General features: G+C 38.7%; 1 protein-coding gene across 4 annotated transcripts in view; it reads left to right on the plus strand.

The window, feature by feature from the left end:
* NEK11 (NIMA related kinase 11) overlaps positions 1-17,583 on the plus strand; it is a 150,973-nt gene that overhangs the window by 41,115 nt on the left and 92,275 nt on the right. For all 4 annotated transcript variants that reach the window (XM_070433390.1, XM_070433391.1, XM_070433394.1 and 1 more), the window contains exons 4-6: positions 4,468-4,586; positions 12,457-12,521; positions 13,489-13,615. In XM_070433390.1, coding sequence (XP_070289491.1) covers positions 4,468-4,586; positions 12,457-12,521; positions 13,489-13,615 — 311 coding nt within the window. The remainder of the gene's footprint in view (positions 1-4,467; positions 4,587-12,456; positions 12,522-13,488; positions 13,616-17,583) is intronic.

Below are 17,583 nucleotides of genomic sequence, written 5' to 3' on the forward strand. Positions count from 1 at the left end.
AAATAGGATCAGAATATCCCACTTCAGACAGTTTACTTTTAAAAAGACCAGTGATTTATAGATGAAAGTATTATTTCATACCACTGCTTAAGGTAAACGTGAGTTTTACCATTTTATTCTTGTTCTTGTACATTTGCCTCAGCAGGAAGAACACTTACTGTAAAATAACTTGAAAAAAATCTTAGCTTGGCATGGTAAACACATAACACATATACAAATGATGTATTGTAGAATTGTATACTTGAAACCTATATTATTTTATTAAGCAATGCAACCCAATAAGTTCAGTAAAAACATTAGCAACTAAACCTAGGAATGCTCATTTATATTAGCAGACATAAACATTATGGTACCGCTTGGCATTTGTTAGTAACTATTTAGGATCTGGATTTCCTGACTTGGCTTTTTAAGCGCATTATATAGCTTGATGTTTCCCCCACTTTGTATGCACGCAGTTGCAGTGAACTTCCAAACTTCTAAGGAAATGTTTTCTGGTTCTACAATATAATGACAGAGGACCTTCTTTCCCTGCCCCCTCTACCTCCATTTATTGGTGTTTTCCTAAATGTAATGTCACAGGCTTTTTAAAAGTGTCGTTATAAAATGATTCTTATTCAATCATGACTTTCCCAAGTACAGTTTTTTACCTTTGGAATTTTTCAAATTATTGAATAAAATGTTTCCATTTTATTCAATAATTTGGATAAAACATTAAGTATATGGCATATTTATATTATTATCTAGCAGTGTTTTCTTTAAGTGTGGTTGGTCCATGGACCACCTGTTCCAGAGTAACTTAGGATGCTTGCTAAAAAAATACATATTCCTTGCTCCTCTTTGGATTTACTTAGTTAGAGTCTCTGTTGGTGTGTCCTACAGATATGCATTTTAAATAAGCCACTTGGATGATTCTTATGCATGTTAAATTTTGAAGTCCATTGAAAGGATGAATTAAAAGCTAATTTAAAGGAGATGTACAGTGGGAGGGACCATTTTAAGATGTCAATCAAGTGAATTAATAAGGGGCAGCTTTTTCATTTTAAAACGAAGAATAATTTTTCAAGCTCCTTCTGAAACTATGAGATTACTTTGTCCTTTGTATTTGCTCTGAACATTGCAGTTTCGTTGTATTCAAGCTTCTGAGAAGGCTCTACTTTGGCCTTTTAAACTGGTTGAAAGTATTTCTGTTGGTGACTTAAAATTAATTTTTCTAATCAAATCCTTTGAGGATTTAGACATTTTTAATGGCGATCAGAGATGGAGTTTAGAGACTGTATTTCAATTGTTTTTCATGTCTTCAAAGGTCCGGGCGTTTCAGAGTCAATCTGATGTTGCCTAACTGGGAGGGGGATAGGGAGGAGATACCATTAATCCATCAAATGGAACATTTTGATTTACCGATTTTCAAAACCTTAGAAGTTAACATCAAGGCTTTTATTGCAACTTTCAAGAGTAATATTAGTGAAGAAAGTATTTTTTTCTCAGTAATATTATCTCAGGGCAACATGATCAAATTAAAGTCAATATTCTTTTCATTAAAGTTTTTAGAGTGATAAAAGGATTAACTATTTTTCAAAGGCAAATTAAGGAAACATAATGTGCAGATATTATAATAAGAATTTCTCAAACTGAGGTGTGACATTTTATCAAAAACCATTTGATTTTCACTTGGAAGATGGCTCAGAGAAAGAAAGTAATTAGTGCTTTTCATATTGCTGAGTTGAAATCAGACTGCTTCACAAGAAATTATATTTCTTTGTTATATAAAAAAATAATTTGTTGTGTCTTAATCTGTGATTGACTTGATTACCTTAATTAAATCCTAAGAAAATAATCTACAGAGTATTTATTAAAGAACATAGTAAATACAAAACAAATAGTTTTTCTTGGAGATAAGCTTGCAAAGTGAAAATTGTAGGGTAACCTGAGGAGGATAAGACCCAGCTTTCTGATTGATTTGATCTTTTGGCTTTCTTCTCATTTGAACACAACCCTTGCTTAATACTAAGAATTAGCCTGTTCCTTCTTTATATGGTTCTACCCAGAGAGCAAGGGAGAGATTGTGTAGCTCCCTTTGACATTGCACTTAGAGACTTACTATTAAAGGCCCTATTTTTTAATTATATATATATATATATTTAGACACAGGAAATTACACACACATTTAATATCAATGCAGGAAGCAGACAAGCAACTTGTACTCACAACTTGAGGAGAGAGCATAAGGAGGTGATTGTCTCACTAACAATAAATGTCACTCAGGAAACGTGCTCTGCCAATGCAAAGGCCATTGTCATAGGAACGGCTCTACTTATGTCTGACTTTCCTACAGTAAGAAACATTAGGTTGAAGCAGGAAGTTTCATTGATATTTCTTTAAGGCAAGTTTTTCTTTTTCTTTTTATTTCTTCTTTCTTCCCTCCCTTCTTTCCTTCCTCCCTTCCTTTCTTCCTGTCTGACACTCCTCATCTGAAGCTATTCAGGACAGAGACAGCAGCATGTAGATAATTATCTTTCTGCCACTGGAGATGTTTTATTACATTCAGAGAATCTAAATGGGATATTGAAAGGAGATGTTTTATTTTTTAAAAAAAATATTTTTATTGTTTTCAGAGAGGAAGGGAGAGGAAGAGAGCGATAGAAACATCAGTGATGAGAGAGAATCATTGATCAGCTGCCTCCTGCATGCCCCACAGTGGGGATCAAGCCCACAACCTGGGCATGTGCCCTGACCTGGAATCGAACAGGGACCTTCTGGTTCATAGGTCGACACTCAGCCACTGAGCCAGTCCGGCCAGGCGTGTGTGTGTGTGTGTGAGAGAGAGAGAGAGAGAGAGAGAGAGAGGGAGATTGGAAAATATATACATTTGTATCTTGCCTTTCTTCTGAAGGGTTTTGTGATTACTTCACGGGATGTTATAATAATCTATTGTCAAAATTGTTTTATTCAACTTATGAAACATTATGACAGTACAGCTTGTGTGATCTAACTTTGATAAACTCTAGGGTTAAAAGAAGAGGCGATATAAAGACAGGCTTGGAGAAGGAGAAGGAAACAATGGTTTTTTTGACAAGGAGTCAAATATTCGATTCACTGTATTTGTGAATTCCAGCAAGCTTTGATCACCTTGCCCAGAAAAATTCAGTAGGAAACTGAATTTGCACAAGGGTGCAAGGTGAAGGTTTGATATGCCATTTCGACTTTTCGTGCCTTGTGCAAAGGAGAGAATATGCTAGGCAAACATTTGCATGTTGCACTGAAAGGATATAAAAAATACATCACAAATCACTAATTCTGTTGACTTCACGTTGTTTGATTGGAAGTAATTTCCTCTCTTGATTGTTTAATTGCCTATAAATGCTTTTCCTTTGCACCTAACAGCTCTGTCAGGAATAATCTGTGTGTAGCTTAATGTTTGGCTCTTATGCTCATATGGATGTGACATATACCTCTCGCCTCTTCATGGGTCCTGTGTTGACCTCCCCCAAAGACAAAACACTATAGCATTTAACCCATCCTTTTCTTAAGAGGAAGAGTTCTTGAATTGTCTCTAATATGTTGGTGTTTTAAGAGAAAAGGGGTCAGGTATAGGGGTTTTCTAAGAGAAACACATTTTATGTTTTTATTTCTGTGGTGGGTGAAATACATTAAGATAAGCATTATTGGAACGGTCTTACATCATTCTCTGCTGGGCAATTTCAGATGTTTGTTATTTGTGATCACGATTCATTTGGGCACCAAGTTTTATCCTTTTGTGAGTGGTAGGACAGAGACTGACTAAATGATGTGTCTGGACCCCACATAAATCAGCGTTGCTGGATTGCTGAGTTTTGCTCTAGTTAAATAGAGAAAAGGAGAGCTAAGTCATTCCAAGGAACAGGTCAGTCTGGGCAGTGAGGAGAACCTATACTCCAGCAGCCAGCACTATATGCACAATGTAAGCACCAATTTACTTTCACCAGAACAGCATTGCTTTATATTAATATCATTAGTTTGAATTTTTGCTGGCTTTATATTTTTAATTTGTATACATGTTAGGGCTCTATAGTTATGTAAAACTCTAAGTATAAGTTATTCCTAGTTTTATGTGGGTACATATAAATATATAATGTTATGAAATACATTAAAAATAAATGTTAAGGTAATATTGAGGTAATGTAATAAAAACAAAAAACCTTTAGAACGGTTTTGTCCTTGAGTGATGTCAAAAATAAGCCATACATTTACTTAAAGCAATGAATACAGTTTATTTAGTATCTATGGACAGGGGCAAGAACTGAGCTCCACTCTGAAATGTGCAGAGGTGACTGGACGAAGCAAACCTTTGTCAGTGATAGTTACAGAGTTACCGTATGCCCTCACTTTCTTATAACAATAGCGACTGCTGTGTATTAACTATATTTGAGAGAGTTTGATTTTAAAATATTAACTGAAAAAAATATGATAAATTATGCTGTTTGGTTTCAGGGCCGAGACCTGGACTGTAAAATTCAGGAATATAAAGAAGCTGGAAAAACCTTCTCAGACGGTCAAGTAATAGAATGGTTTATCCAGCTGCTGCTGGGAGTTGACTACATGCATGAACGGTATGTTCTTTGTTACTGAGGGACAGGGCTTTTTGAAAAAGCCATGTCTGTTTGAAATGAAATTTTGTGGGGTAGAACTGAAAGAAAGCAAGACCAAAAGGTAAATGACTATAGTTCAACATCTATAATATACTTTTTCTTGAGAAAACTGTTGAATGATTATATTAGATTTACTTGAAAAGCATTTCCTTAGCTGTTGTTCTAGAAATAAAGTTGGCCTTGAGTACAAGACAGAAAATTATATTAAACACATTTCCGATATCTGATCATATCCTGTGAATTACAAGTGATTTCCAGATACCTTTAGCATGCTATGAATTTCTTATACCTGCAGCAGCTTAAGCTATAAATACCCTAGGATGCTATAAATGCATTGCATGGTTGCCTTGGAATGTGTCTGTGCACATTTAGCGGAGTTTACTTCTCAAGGTAAACTAAGTAATTGAGGCAAAAGATATTGTTTGGTATTCAGACCAAAAGTCAGTTTGATGTGACGTACCTGATAAATAAGGTCAAGGTACGTTTTATGAGTTCAGTTGTCTATAATTTGTATTTACAATCTCTGTTTCAAAAATGTATTTTAAAACTTTTAAATAAGAAGCTGTAGATGTTAAAATGTTTTACAGACCCATACAGTGGTAGGAACACACTTGAAAAGATGTACATACATAGACAAGTAAAAGTAGATATTATGAGATGTCTCTGTTAGCTTTCAGCTCAGGAGTGGGCAGAACATGTGGTAACACTCTTCTTGCACAAAAGTAGAAATTTATAGGGTACACCGAGGTCTGCCTACCCATGGATATCAGATAGTTCAAGTGTGTCGCCTGTGGTTTCTGATCTCATAAAAAGTGAGTGGACTATTCTGTGCTTTGCCGTGACCCTTCTGAAGCACATGCTCCAGGATCCAGAGAGCCACTGACTTATTGACAGCCCCTTGCAATCTTTTGATTGATGTAGAACTATCCAAAGAGATAATAATAAAGGAATCCTATCTAATAAAAGACAAAAAGATATACAAATTAACTGCCAACAAAGATGGCGGCCGGCAGCCACGCAGCTGAAGCCGGCTCTCAGCTCCAGTGACAGCTATAGAAGGTAAATAAATCCTAGAATTAAAAAAAAAAAAGAAAAAAAAAAAAAGGCTGGGAGCTTCGGTCACTGGCCAGCCTGAAAACGGCCCTCAGCCCCTCACCCAGACTGGCCAGGCACCCCAGTTGGGACCCCCACCCTGAAGGGGGTGTGGCCAGCCTGAAAACAGCCATCAGCCCCTCATCCAGGCTGGCCAGGCACCCCAGTGGGGACCCCCACCCTGAAGGAGGTGTGACCAGTTGCAAACAGCCATCAGCCCCTCACCCAGGCTGGCCAGGCACCCAAGCGGGACCCCCACCCTGATCTGGGACACCCTTCAGGGCAAACCAGCTGGCCCCCACCCATGCACCAGGCCTCTATCCTATATAGTAAAAGGGTAATATGCAAACTGACCCTAACAGCAGAAAGACTGGGGATGACTGGTCACTATGACACACACTGACCACCAGGGGGCAGATGCTCAATGCAGGAGCTGCCCTCTGGGGGTCAGTGCGCTCCCACATGGGGGAGCTCTACTCAGCCACAAGCCAGGCTGATGGCTGCCAGTACAGCGGTGGTGGTGGGAGCCTCTCCTGCCTCCTCAGCAGCACTAGGGATGTCCGACTGCAGCTTAGGTCTGCTCCCCGCTGGCAAGTGGACATCCCCCGAGGGCTGCCGGGCTGCCAGAGGGATGTCTTATTGCCAGCTTAGGCCCAATCCCCCGGGGAGCAGGCCTAAGCCAGCAGGTGATCATCCCCCAAGGGGTCCCAGACTGCGAGAGGGCACAGGCCGGGCTGAGGGACTCCCCCCCCCCCCCCGCACAAATTTTTGTGCACCGGGCCTCTAGTATAAAATAATCTTTTAATAAACTACTCAAAGCTGCTGAATGTAGGACATACATACAGTTGATATTGTAGTATTTATTTTCTTTATTATTCCATGGCATATTTATTAGCTTATACATAAGGAAAACAACACATATAAAGATGCTACCTTTGGTATTTTGTGTGCAAAATATAAAACTGAAATCTGGTGCGCTGGCCAGTGTGGCCCAGGGGTTCAATTCCTGATCAAGGGCATGTACCTGGATTGTAGGTTCAATCCCAGGCCCAGGTTGGGGCACATTTGGGAGGTAACCATTCAGTGTGTCTCTCTCCCATTGATATTTCTCTCTCTCTCTCTCTCTCTCTCTCTCTCTCTCTCCCTCTCCCCCCTCCTTTTCCTCCTCTTCCTCCTCCTCCTCCTCCTCCTCCTCCTCCTCCTCCTCCTCCTCCTCTTCCTACTTCTCCTTCTACTTCTTCTTCTTCCTTCTTCTTCTTTCTTCTTCTTCTTTCTTCTTCTTCTTCTTCTACCCTCCCCAAAACTCCCTCTAAAAATCATTGGAGAAAATATCTTCGGGAGAGGATTAACAAAAACAAACCCCAAAAAATCCTGAAATCTGGCTCATTTAGGAACCCAAATAATTTCATTCTACTTAGTACTAATTAAAATAAAGGAGTTTAAAATAATCCTTAAGAGAGAGGATTTAATTTTTTTTCAAATCCTTCAACATTCCAAGAAAGTCATTAAATGGAGCTTAAATATTTGGATATTTATGAATCTGAAATACCATCCTTTGATTCAGATTACAAATGATGGTGCTTCTTATTCATTATATTATTATAACCAATTGTAAAGTTTTTATATATAAATAAGAAATTTTCAATTTTTATTTATTAAATAATGATACATTAAAAATAAGGCCTAACTTCAGATTGCTGTTAGTAAACTAGCAGAGATAAAACATGGACCCAAATAACTCTAACCTGTGTATCATTGTGGATATACAGGACTGAGAATCTCTACCATGTATGTCAGTGGTTCTCAACCTTCTGGCCCTTTAAATACAGTTCCTTATGTTGTGACCCAACCATAAAATTATTTTCGTTGCTACTTCATAACTGTAATGTTGCTATTGTTATAAATCGTAATGTAAATATCTGATATGCAGGATGGTCTTAGGCAACCCCTGTGAAAGGGTCGTTTGACTGCCAAAGGGGTCGCGACCCACAGGTTGAGAACCGCTGATGTATGTTATGGTCCTGGGTCAGCTACTTAACCTCTCTGAGCCTTTGTTCCTTCAACTATAAAATAGGGATAATAATGGGATCCTCTCTGCTTGCTTATAGGGCTTTAGGTAATATGCATTGAGATATTATACATTTAGAAATTTTCAAACTGTTAAGCCCCGTGTAATGTTGTTGTTTGTGGTTGTAACTCAGTGTAGAAATGAGGGCATAGCCTCCAGAAAGGCTAAAAAAAACCCAACTCTTGACAATAACAAGTGTTGGCAAGTATTTGGAGCTACTGGAACTCTCTTACATTGCTGCTAGGGTGTAAACACTTTGCAAAAATGTTTAATAATGCCAAAGCTAAACATTCAAATACCTTGTGACCCAGTAATTCTGTTCCTCAGAAAGAAAATGAGTACCTGTGTCCAACAAAAGACATGTACAAAAATGTGCATAGAAAGCTTATTTGTAATAGCCCAAACACTAAGAAATGTCCATTTACAGCAAATGGTTAAATAACTTTTGGTATTTTCAAACAATGGAATTTTACTGTGGAATAAAAACAGAATACACAGCCCTGGCTGGGTAGCTCAGTTGGTTAGAGTGTTGTCCCAATATGCCAAGGTTGCAGGTTTGATCTCTGGTCAAGACACATATAAGAATCAACCAATGAATGCATAAATAAGTAGAACAACAAATCAGTGCGCTCTCTCTCTCTCTCTCTCTCTCTCTCTCTCTCTTCTCTCTCTCTGAAATCAACAAATTAAAAATATTATTTTTAAAAGTTGATGTAATTCTAAAAAAAACAAAAACAAGAAAAACAGAATACACAATTGATATAAATCTGAGAGACATGATGTTGGGTGAAAGCAGCAGATGCAAAATAGTGTAAACATATGACTCCGTTTGCAGACCAGAAACTCCCCTTATTCTCAGGCCTGTAGACTCAGGCTGAATTACACCACCCACTTTCTTGGGTCTCCAACTTGCCGATCTCGGACCTTCTCAGCCTCCATAATTGTGTGAGCCAATTCCTCATGATAAATCTGTCTCTATCTCTATCTCTGTCTCTATCTCTAGCTGTAGCTTTATCTATCTCTTATAGGTCTGTTTCTTTGGAGACCCCTATTACAGTGTAGCAGCAGAGGAGATGAAGAAGATCCTAGAGAAACTAAGAACGATGTTACAGAAGAAATGAAGATATTTTTTCTGACTCCTTTGGAGAATTCTTGTACTTATTATAATTTGATTTATTTATACATTAATAATATTCTAAATCCATACACTTATAAATAATAATGTTGAAACTGTGAATATTCACAGTTCATTAAAAGCTATCTTAAGAATGTAACACAAACTCCTTCCTCCCCGTGGGCTTGAACCCCTGGTGCACAGACAGCTCTAAGTTTCCTTAAAGGTGTTTATGTTCTGAGGCTCATTACTGACTCCCCCAGGATTCCTGGGCTGGTCCAGTATTTGAGGGACTTTGGAACCTTGGATAAAACTAGAACCCTATTCTCTCTGAAAGTGCAGTCCTATAATAGCCTTTTCCCTCTTTGGTCCAATCAGTTATCTGATCTGAAACATCATCTTTTCTGGGCGCCTCAGCAGAATTGGGCGAAAGGGAACTACTTGGGGACAGAGACAATGTCTTGTTCACCTTTTTTTTTTGCCCCCCCCCCCCCCCAGTGCTAACACAGAAACCACAAAACAAAGCAAACAAACAATGCCCCCCCCCCCCCAATAATTTCTGTTGAAGGGGGAAGTTCAGTTTGTGGTGAGCTGTTTCTGTTTCCCGCGACCCGCACGGGAAAACGACAGGTTCTTGAGCGGAGGAGCTGGGGATTAAGAAATTAAAGAAAGACCAAGATGCAGAAATAGATTTTAAGCTGGGGCCAGGTGGGCGCCATCCTCTCTGATGGAGAGGCGGCAAAAGGCGGCTGAGCCACACAGCAGGTTTATTTCTAAGGCCTAGATTTACATATCTAGTTCCGCCCCTGCCTGATTAACATGTCCAGCCTTATTGGGGAAGCATGTTCCCAGGGCGTGGCTGCCTATGCTCTGAGTTCAGCTGACAATAATAAGAAAATGCCTAGGTGCCTCCCAGGCGGCCCTCTACACAGTTAGCCTAGATTTTTAAAAAATGGACAACAGCCTCTATGCAGAAAGCCCATTTTCTGGTGACATTGAGGCTCCCTGATCTGGGTGCTTCCACAGGGGAGCAGAAACCAGGACCAAGACACCTTTCCGGAGGTGACTGCCTCGTCACTAGCGGCCGACACATCTCCCAGCCAGTTCTGTGTTGGCATGGCTAAATATTCCCGGAAAGGTGGCATGAGGAGGTTATTTTTAATGTAGTGAGACTCCCAGGGAAAAGACCTACTTGTGAATCCAGGTCAGGAAATACGTCAGAAGGTGGAGGTCTGCTACCTTAGGTTTGAAGATGGAAAAGCTAAGGCAGTTGTGGTGTCGTGTTACTGGAGATTCCTGCTTTTGCCTGGTACCCACCTCTTGAGGATGTTCTCAGGGCACTTTTTTCTAAGAGACTCCACCCCAGTGCCAGGTATAGGCAACTCCTGCTGTGTTGGCAATAGCTACGTTGAAGGAGGACCCAACTCTACCCCTGACTTACAACACAGAGGGCTCCTCCTGGTCATGGGAGCCACAGCAACAATGAGGAAGCCAGTCAGGTGCCTCAGAATCTAGGACGAAGGCCAAGTGGCAGAGACAAGCCAGGCAGCTGCCCGAGCCAGGCATCACCCAGGAGTCCTTGCTTGTGCCAGCATCTTTGGCAAGGAGATCCACCCTGAGACCCTACAACCTAAAGGACAGACTTTTGGGGAAGGGAGCTGATGTGTCAGAAACTATTAAGGGCTTAAGGAGAGATGAAGGATACATTGTTCATACCTTCTCCACAGCCCTACCTCGGGTTGGGGCCCTGAGAAACACCTGCTCTATCTGTCTCCACAGACTGTTCTTTACTCTGCCGTGGTTCTGAAGGCGAGAGGATGTAGAAATGGCCTGGTAGAGGAGGCGGAAGCAGAGGCTCTACCAAGTGTCTGAACACAGCTTCCATCTGACCTTAACCAGGTCACACTTAATTCTCTTGGGCATCATGAGAGGGACCCACCACTTCCATAGAAATGGCGTGAGACATCGGAGATAATGGACAGAGAGCTACTTTGAACTTTTTAGAAGATAGATGTTCTCTAAGTTGCCTATATTACTTGTCGCCTTGTTATTTCTTTGATTTGATTTTTATATGCTTCAAAGGAAAGGATATTAACCAAGTAGATGATAAGACTTCCTTGCTGGAACTATTTTTGCTTACTGTAACCACAAAGTCCATAAAAGAGACTTTAAAAAAATTCACCAAAATATTTTGATAGCTGGTCTGTGGCATAGAATTTTTTATTCTATCACCATGGCACCAGCCAATTCTCATAACTGCTTCCTAACATATCGTTTGCCTTTTTCTTAAAATATCTAGTACTGAATATATTCACACACACATGAGGGCTGTTAATGTATTATTATCTGTAATTCATCTTCTATTGTCTGGCCTAGGAGTCTTCAGTAAGTTTCTCTTGCATGTATTACTTATTCCCATTGTATAGTAGCTGGGTTCCTGGTAGGCTCCCTATATCACTATTCCAAAATCTAAACCCTTAGACTGTTTGACTCCCTGAGTACTTGTATCTGTAAGAGACCAGTACCCTCTCCTTGGATCTAGAATCAACAGCTGCAGGGACCAAGTGAATCAACTTAAGATGTTTTTAATTGCAAGTAACAGAAGCAGCTTAAAAAATAGATTATATATAACAGACTATAAAGCTTTGTGATAACTAGTCTAAAACTGAATATATGATTACTGGATTTAATACTATGTAGATCATGCTACCAAATCACAGTAGCATCTGGCTTGTTGAAGTAGTTGAAACCATCTTATTTTTTCCCCAATTACACGTTCTTCTGACTTGAAACCCATTTTTTTAAAAAAAACTATTTCCTTAGGGAAACAAGAAATTGTTGTGGCTCTGTTGCTTTTAAACATTTAAATATATATCTTTGGGAATGTATATTTATGTGTGAATTACTTCACATACACCCATATATATTTTTAATTTTTTATTTATTGATTTGAGAGAGAGAGAGAGAGAGAGAGAGAGTAAGGCAGAGAGAGAGAGGTTGAGAAAGAGAGAGATGCATTTGTTGTTCTACTTATTTATGCATTCATTCATTGACTCTTATATGTGCCTTCATCCTGAATTGAACCTGCAATCTTGGCATATTGGGACGATGCTCTAACCAACTGAGCTAGCCTGCCAGGGCCACCCAGATATATTATGTGTAGTAAGATTTTAAAATTTTACATTTTGCATGAAATTGTATATCCTTCTTTTTTCTTTATTGATTAAGTTATTACATGTGTGTCCTTATCCCCCCCCGTGTCCCCTTCCCCCCCAACTCATGCCCTCACCCCCCTGGTGTCTGTGTCCGTTGGTTAGGCTTATATGCATGCATACAAATCCTTTGGTTGATCTCTCCCCCTTACCCCCGCCCTCCCCTACCTTCCCTCTGAGGTTTGACAGTCTGATCGATGCTTTTCTGTTTCTTGATTCTGTTTTTGTTCATCAGTTTATGTTGTTCATTATATTCCATAAATGAGTGAGATCATGTGATATTTATCTTTCTCTGACTGGCTTATTTTGCTTAGCATAATGTATATCCTTTTTAACCTTTCCTAGGAGGATACTTCATCGAGACTTAAAATCAAAAAATATATTTCTGAAAAATAATCTACTTAAAATTGGTAAGATTTTTAAAAATATGTATTCTGGGAACATGGGAAGTATTCTATTTAGATGCTATCAACATATCAAATTGTATATAGTACCTAGGAATATCAGAGAAACCATTGGTTTATTTAAAATTCTCAAATTTTTGTTTTTATTTGGTTGGGGCCAATTAAACCCAATTATTTTGTTTCTGATTATAAATTAAAGTATAAGACTTTGTAGATTCAACTAGTATTTTTTGAGTTCCTAGTACATACCAGAGGCTTTGCAAGTGGTTCAACTTGTTTTACTAGTTTGATTAGTTACTACAGGTTTTCCCTCTTTATTTTATCACAAAGCAATTAGCAGTAGTCACACAGAATTAAAATGTTGATATAGTGGCTTTGTTAACTTTAGTTCTCCTTCAGAACTATACCTCCACTCATAACTGCTACTGGATTGTTTAATCTGCAAGATGTTCTTAGAGAGGAAAGGTATAAAAGCATGTAGCTATTAGGCAAAAATAGAGAATCTGATGGATTCAAATTTTATAGTCATGTTCTTGAAAAGTCTCAAGTATTTTATTCAAAAATTTTCTTTATTGCAAATGAAGAATAAACTCTTCCCACCACCCGCAGATGAAATTGCAAGTCATTATATTCAGCTCTTCCAAATCATTCTGTTTGTTGTTATTCGGACTGGAAATAGCTTTTTATTTAAGGTTGCTGGTTCTCCACAATTCCAAAAAAAAATAAAAAATTGGTTTACACAATTTACTTTACTGGCTCAAAGTCATCTTTCTCCTATAGGGCTTGTTTGTAAAGCTATTCACCAGCATTGTATAATTTAAAATATATCATATTCCTTTTCTTCCCTTTAAAATGGTATGAATCATTGCATATTAAAATTGTCAAATTAGATTGTTAATTTTGGTTGTTAATTTCCAGGGTTGATTTTCATTGTTTTAAAATATTCATAAAGATTAATTGTTATTATTTCAAGGGGATTTTGGAGTTTCTCGACTCCTGATGGGATCCTGTGATTTAGCCACCACTCTAACCGGAACGCCCCATTATATGAGTCCGGAGGCTCTGAAACACCAAGGCTACGACACCAAGTCAGACATCTGGTGAGTGGGCAGTGGGCAGTGGGCAGGTCCAAACGACTTGTTCATCTGCTGTCCTGAGAGAAGGATGCGTTTTGGTTTTAGGATCATTTACTTACTGCATGCGTTCACTTTATCCCTTGAGAACCTGAATCATTTTGTGACCAGAGTAAGTAAAAGGTCTTTTGAATTTGGATCTTGATATCTTCCATTAAGTTGATTTTAAAGTATTTTTATTCATAGATTAATTGGCTGGTTTGGCTTTTTTCTTCTTGAACCACAAGGGAAAGTTCTTAATGAATAGTAAACAATACATTTTGATAGGTTTCTGCTAGCCTAGTAAATAAAGCATTTGTAATCCTAAACACTGTGCTTCATTTTATTTTAAGGTTAACTTCCACCTCTGTGGGGAATGTACAGCTTTGCTTTATTTTTTTCTTCTTGTTGCTTTTAAAAATTTTACTAAAGATGTTAGTCTTAAGGATAAACTTAAATTTAAAAATTCTGTCTTTTCAGTGATAGATGCATCTTAGATTTCTCCATTTCTCTGAGCTTTCGTACCAAAAGAATTCCTCCTTCCCAATCATGGAACCAATTTAAATCTCAGTGCAGAAACCATGTGGAAAGTCGTGTTTGTTGTTAGCAATAAATCCTATTTGGGAAAATTTATTTTCCTTTGAAAAGGAATCTTACATAATTCTTGGCTTGTTAACGGTTAAAAGGACAAACTGGCTGAGAGCTTGTTAATTAAGTAAATAGTTATTATATGCAAATCAATTTAAATAGCCTGAGCTTTCAGAGATGAGCCACGTGAAAGATTGTGCCCACTTCATTTTTCTTTTTTTTTTTTTTAAATTAAATCTTTATTGTTCTGATTACATTTGTTCCTCTTTTTTCCCCATAACTCCCCTTCTCCCAGTTCCCGCCCCACCCTCCGCCGTCACTCCCCACCCACTGTCCTCATCCATAGGTGCACGATTTTTGTCCATTCTCTTCCCGCATCTCCCATTCCCCTTCCCACCCCCCCCCCCCACCCCCAAGAATAGTCAGTCCATTTTTCTAAAGAGGCTAAAATAGCAAGTTGCCTTTTCTCTGGTTAAGTAAAGGAAAGCACAGATGGGAGAGAATACTGTCATGATGAGGTCTGGCTATGGCAGATCCCCATCCATCCTGTCTCTTCAGTGCACTCTTGTGATTCATCCCTAGGTTCTTCAGTGGGTTTTTCACTGTTAGCTTGTTTCTCCCGTGGTGGTCTTTTCCAATCCACCTCCCTTCTTGCCTCTATCACACCCTTCTCCCAGCCCTTCCAAAACAACAACAAAATTGACAAAAAACACAAAGGTCTATTCAGAGAAATGAGTTTCTTTAAATTTTGCTTTATTGATCATCTACTATTTGCCAGTGACTGTGTAAAGGCCTTGGGGTATAAAATCAAAAGTAATAGGATTCCTGACCCTCAAGGGAAGACTTCTTGCTCTTGTTGGAGTACCTTTCTCCAGATTGAGGAAACTGGTCTTGGGCTTTGGATTGAATTTGAGTTACATACCTATAGTTCTCTTCACACTTAATTGTTTTTATTATGATGATGATGACTATTTAAAAATAGATTCAAATATATCATTTCATCATGATTTAAGATTACAACATAAACTGATGAACAAAAATAGATCCAGAGACACAGAATGGAACAGACCATCAAACCTCAGAGGGAAGGCAGCGGGGGGGGGGGGGGGGGGGGGGGGGGGGGGGCGGGGGTGTGAGGTGGGGGTAAGAGATCAACCAAAGAACTTGTATGCATATAAGCATAACCAATGGACACAGACAGTGTGTGTGTGGGGGGGGGGGGGGGCGTTAAGGTTGGGGCAGGGGGTGGGGACAGGCTGGAAGAGGACAATGGGCGGAAAAGGGGACATATGTAATACTTTCAACAATAAAGAATTAAAAAAAGATTTCATGGTATCTCAGGAAGATGTTACATCATGTCATTTGAATTAAGAGTAAATTAATTTATGAAGCCCATCATTTAAGCTTTTGGAATTCCATTTAGCAAGAAAGCAGGCTCATTTTGACATGTATCTACAACTGCTTGCCAAGTCGGGTAAGGAAACTTGGGCACCAGAACACACAGAGAGAAGGGCATAGCATAGAGTCTTTTTGTCCCAGTTGTGTGCCTTCTTTTTTAAAAAACAAACAAACAAACAAAAACCCTTCTCTTAGTATTGTGTAAAGAATCAGGAATATCAGATAGTATTGCTCTAATGTTTTAGGTTTACAAAAATGATACCTGACTAAGGCAAAACTTAAAAAACGAAAACCTCCCAAATACGAAAATGCAGGAGAATTTTAATATATCTTTTGCAAGGTTAGCTCTCCTTATGGAGATTATTAAATATTCAGCAAATATAAGCTAAGGATTTATCACCATCCTGAGTCTGAATAACCACCTTCTTATGAATTTAGAACAGGGGTGGGCAAACTTTATGACTCGAGGGCCACAATAGGTTCTTAAACTGGACCGGAGGGCCGGAACAAAAGCATGGATGGAGTGTTTGTGTGAACTAATATAAATTCAAAGTAAACATCATTACATAAAAGGGTACGGTCTTTTTTTTTTTTTTTAGTTTTATTCATTTCAAAAGGGCCGGATCCGGCCTGAGGGCCGTAGTTTGCCCACTGATTTAGAAGTTACCTTGGTTTTATCTGAATTAAAACAAGCTTATCTCGTAATGAAATTTCTACTGCCAAACCCAAAGTGGAAAGAATAACAGAGCACTGTTAATTATAGTGGCAGATACATAAGTGTGATGAATAATATTTGGGAGACACTTAGAAAAATTAGATTGGATGAGGTTGAAAAATTTTCTCTGAATCTCAGTATGTAGCAGCTGTTTACTGTGGAATATTTTCTTAGGACTGGAAAAACTTGTGAATAATTGACAGGTGTTTTGCTCTAGCACGAATAGCTGTACATATTATATTTATAATGCTAAAAGAATATTGGTATAGTGCTAATTATATTTTCATCTGTTAATGTTTGCCCATATGTAAACTCATCCTCTCTTTGCAATCTGTTAAGCCTTTCGGGATTGATTTATTTATAGCAATCAAGTACAGGAAGTCTCTCTCTTAAAAGTGGGTTAGGTTCCAAAAGTTTATAAACAATTATTTAGAAAGTTAGGACAATTAGGTTCTCTGAGGACAATACTGTGAACATGGCTAATTTGTAGAAACAATTGCTGAACACTTTTTTTCTCCCACAAGAAAAATACAGTATATGAGTTATGTTCCTAGGCCAGCCCTTTAAATTGACTTAAACTATGAATAGTTAGAATTTATTATTTTGGTAGAGAACCAAATAAAGGAAAATACCATTGTGAGAATAGTACTATAATTAAACAGAACATTTCACTGTTGGTCTTATCTGTCTTGCAGTGAGAGGTCAACCAGATGGCTCTTTGATCTTGTGGCCCTGTATTCTTTGAGTGTTTCAAGTGGAGGGAATAGTAGTTGGAATAGTAGGGGTGTACTGTGAAGTTCTCCTGGTTTTGTTCAGAGATCTGGTATGGGGGTTGGCTGGGTAGGGGACCCTGGAGGAGTATAGTTCACACCTAACATTCTAGTCAGGCTTTGGTGATCTTGGGTAGAAATGTCAGACAAAGCTTAGCTACAGGTAGAAGAAAATAGAGAGGAATCAGCAGCTGCCTGGCCTACCAGGACTAAGAAAGAATCCGTGCAGAAGAGCATTCCGAGTGGACAGGGAAAAGAGGATAGGGAAGAGATAAGACTATTGCCTTCCCTTTTCTACTGAACCATCCATGCTAGAAGACCGAGAATAAATCAAGACTTCCCTTCTCCCTCTCGCCTCTTAAATTCACTTAGTAACTGTGTGCTATTGATACTACTGCCTAGAAATGTTTTCATCAAATCTTCTCAACTTCCACTTCCATTGCCTCAGTCTATGCCCTTATTATTTCTCTCCTGGAGTTCTTTAA

The sequence above is a fragment of the Myotis yumanensis genome, unplaced genomic scaffold (assembly GCF_028538775.1).
Source record: "Myotis yumanensis isolate MYYU_CA2020_CCGP unplaced genomic scaffold, mMyoYum1.0.hap1 SCAF_14, whole genome shotgun sequence".
NCBI lineage: Eukaryota > Metazoa > Chordata > Mammalia > Chiroptera > Vespertilionidae > Myotis > Myotis yumanensis.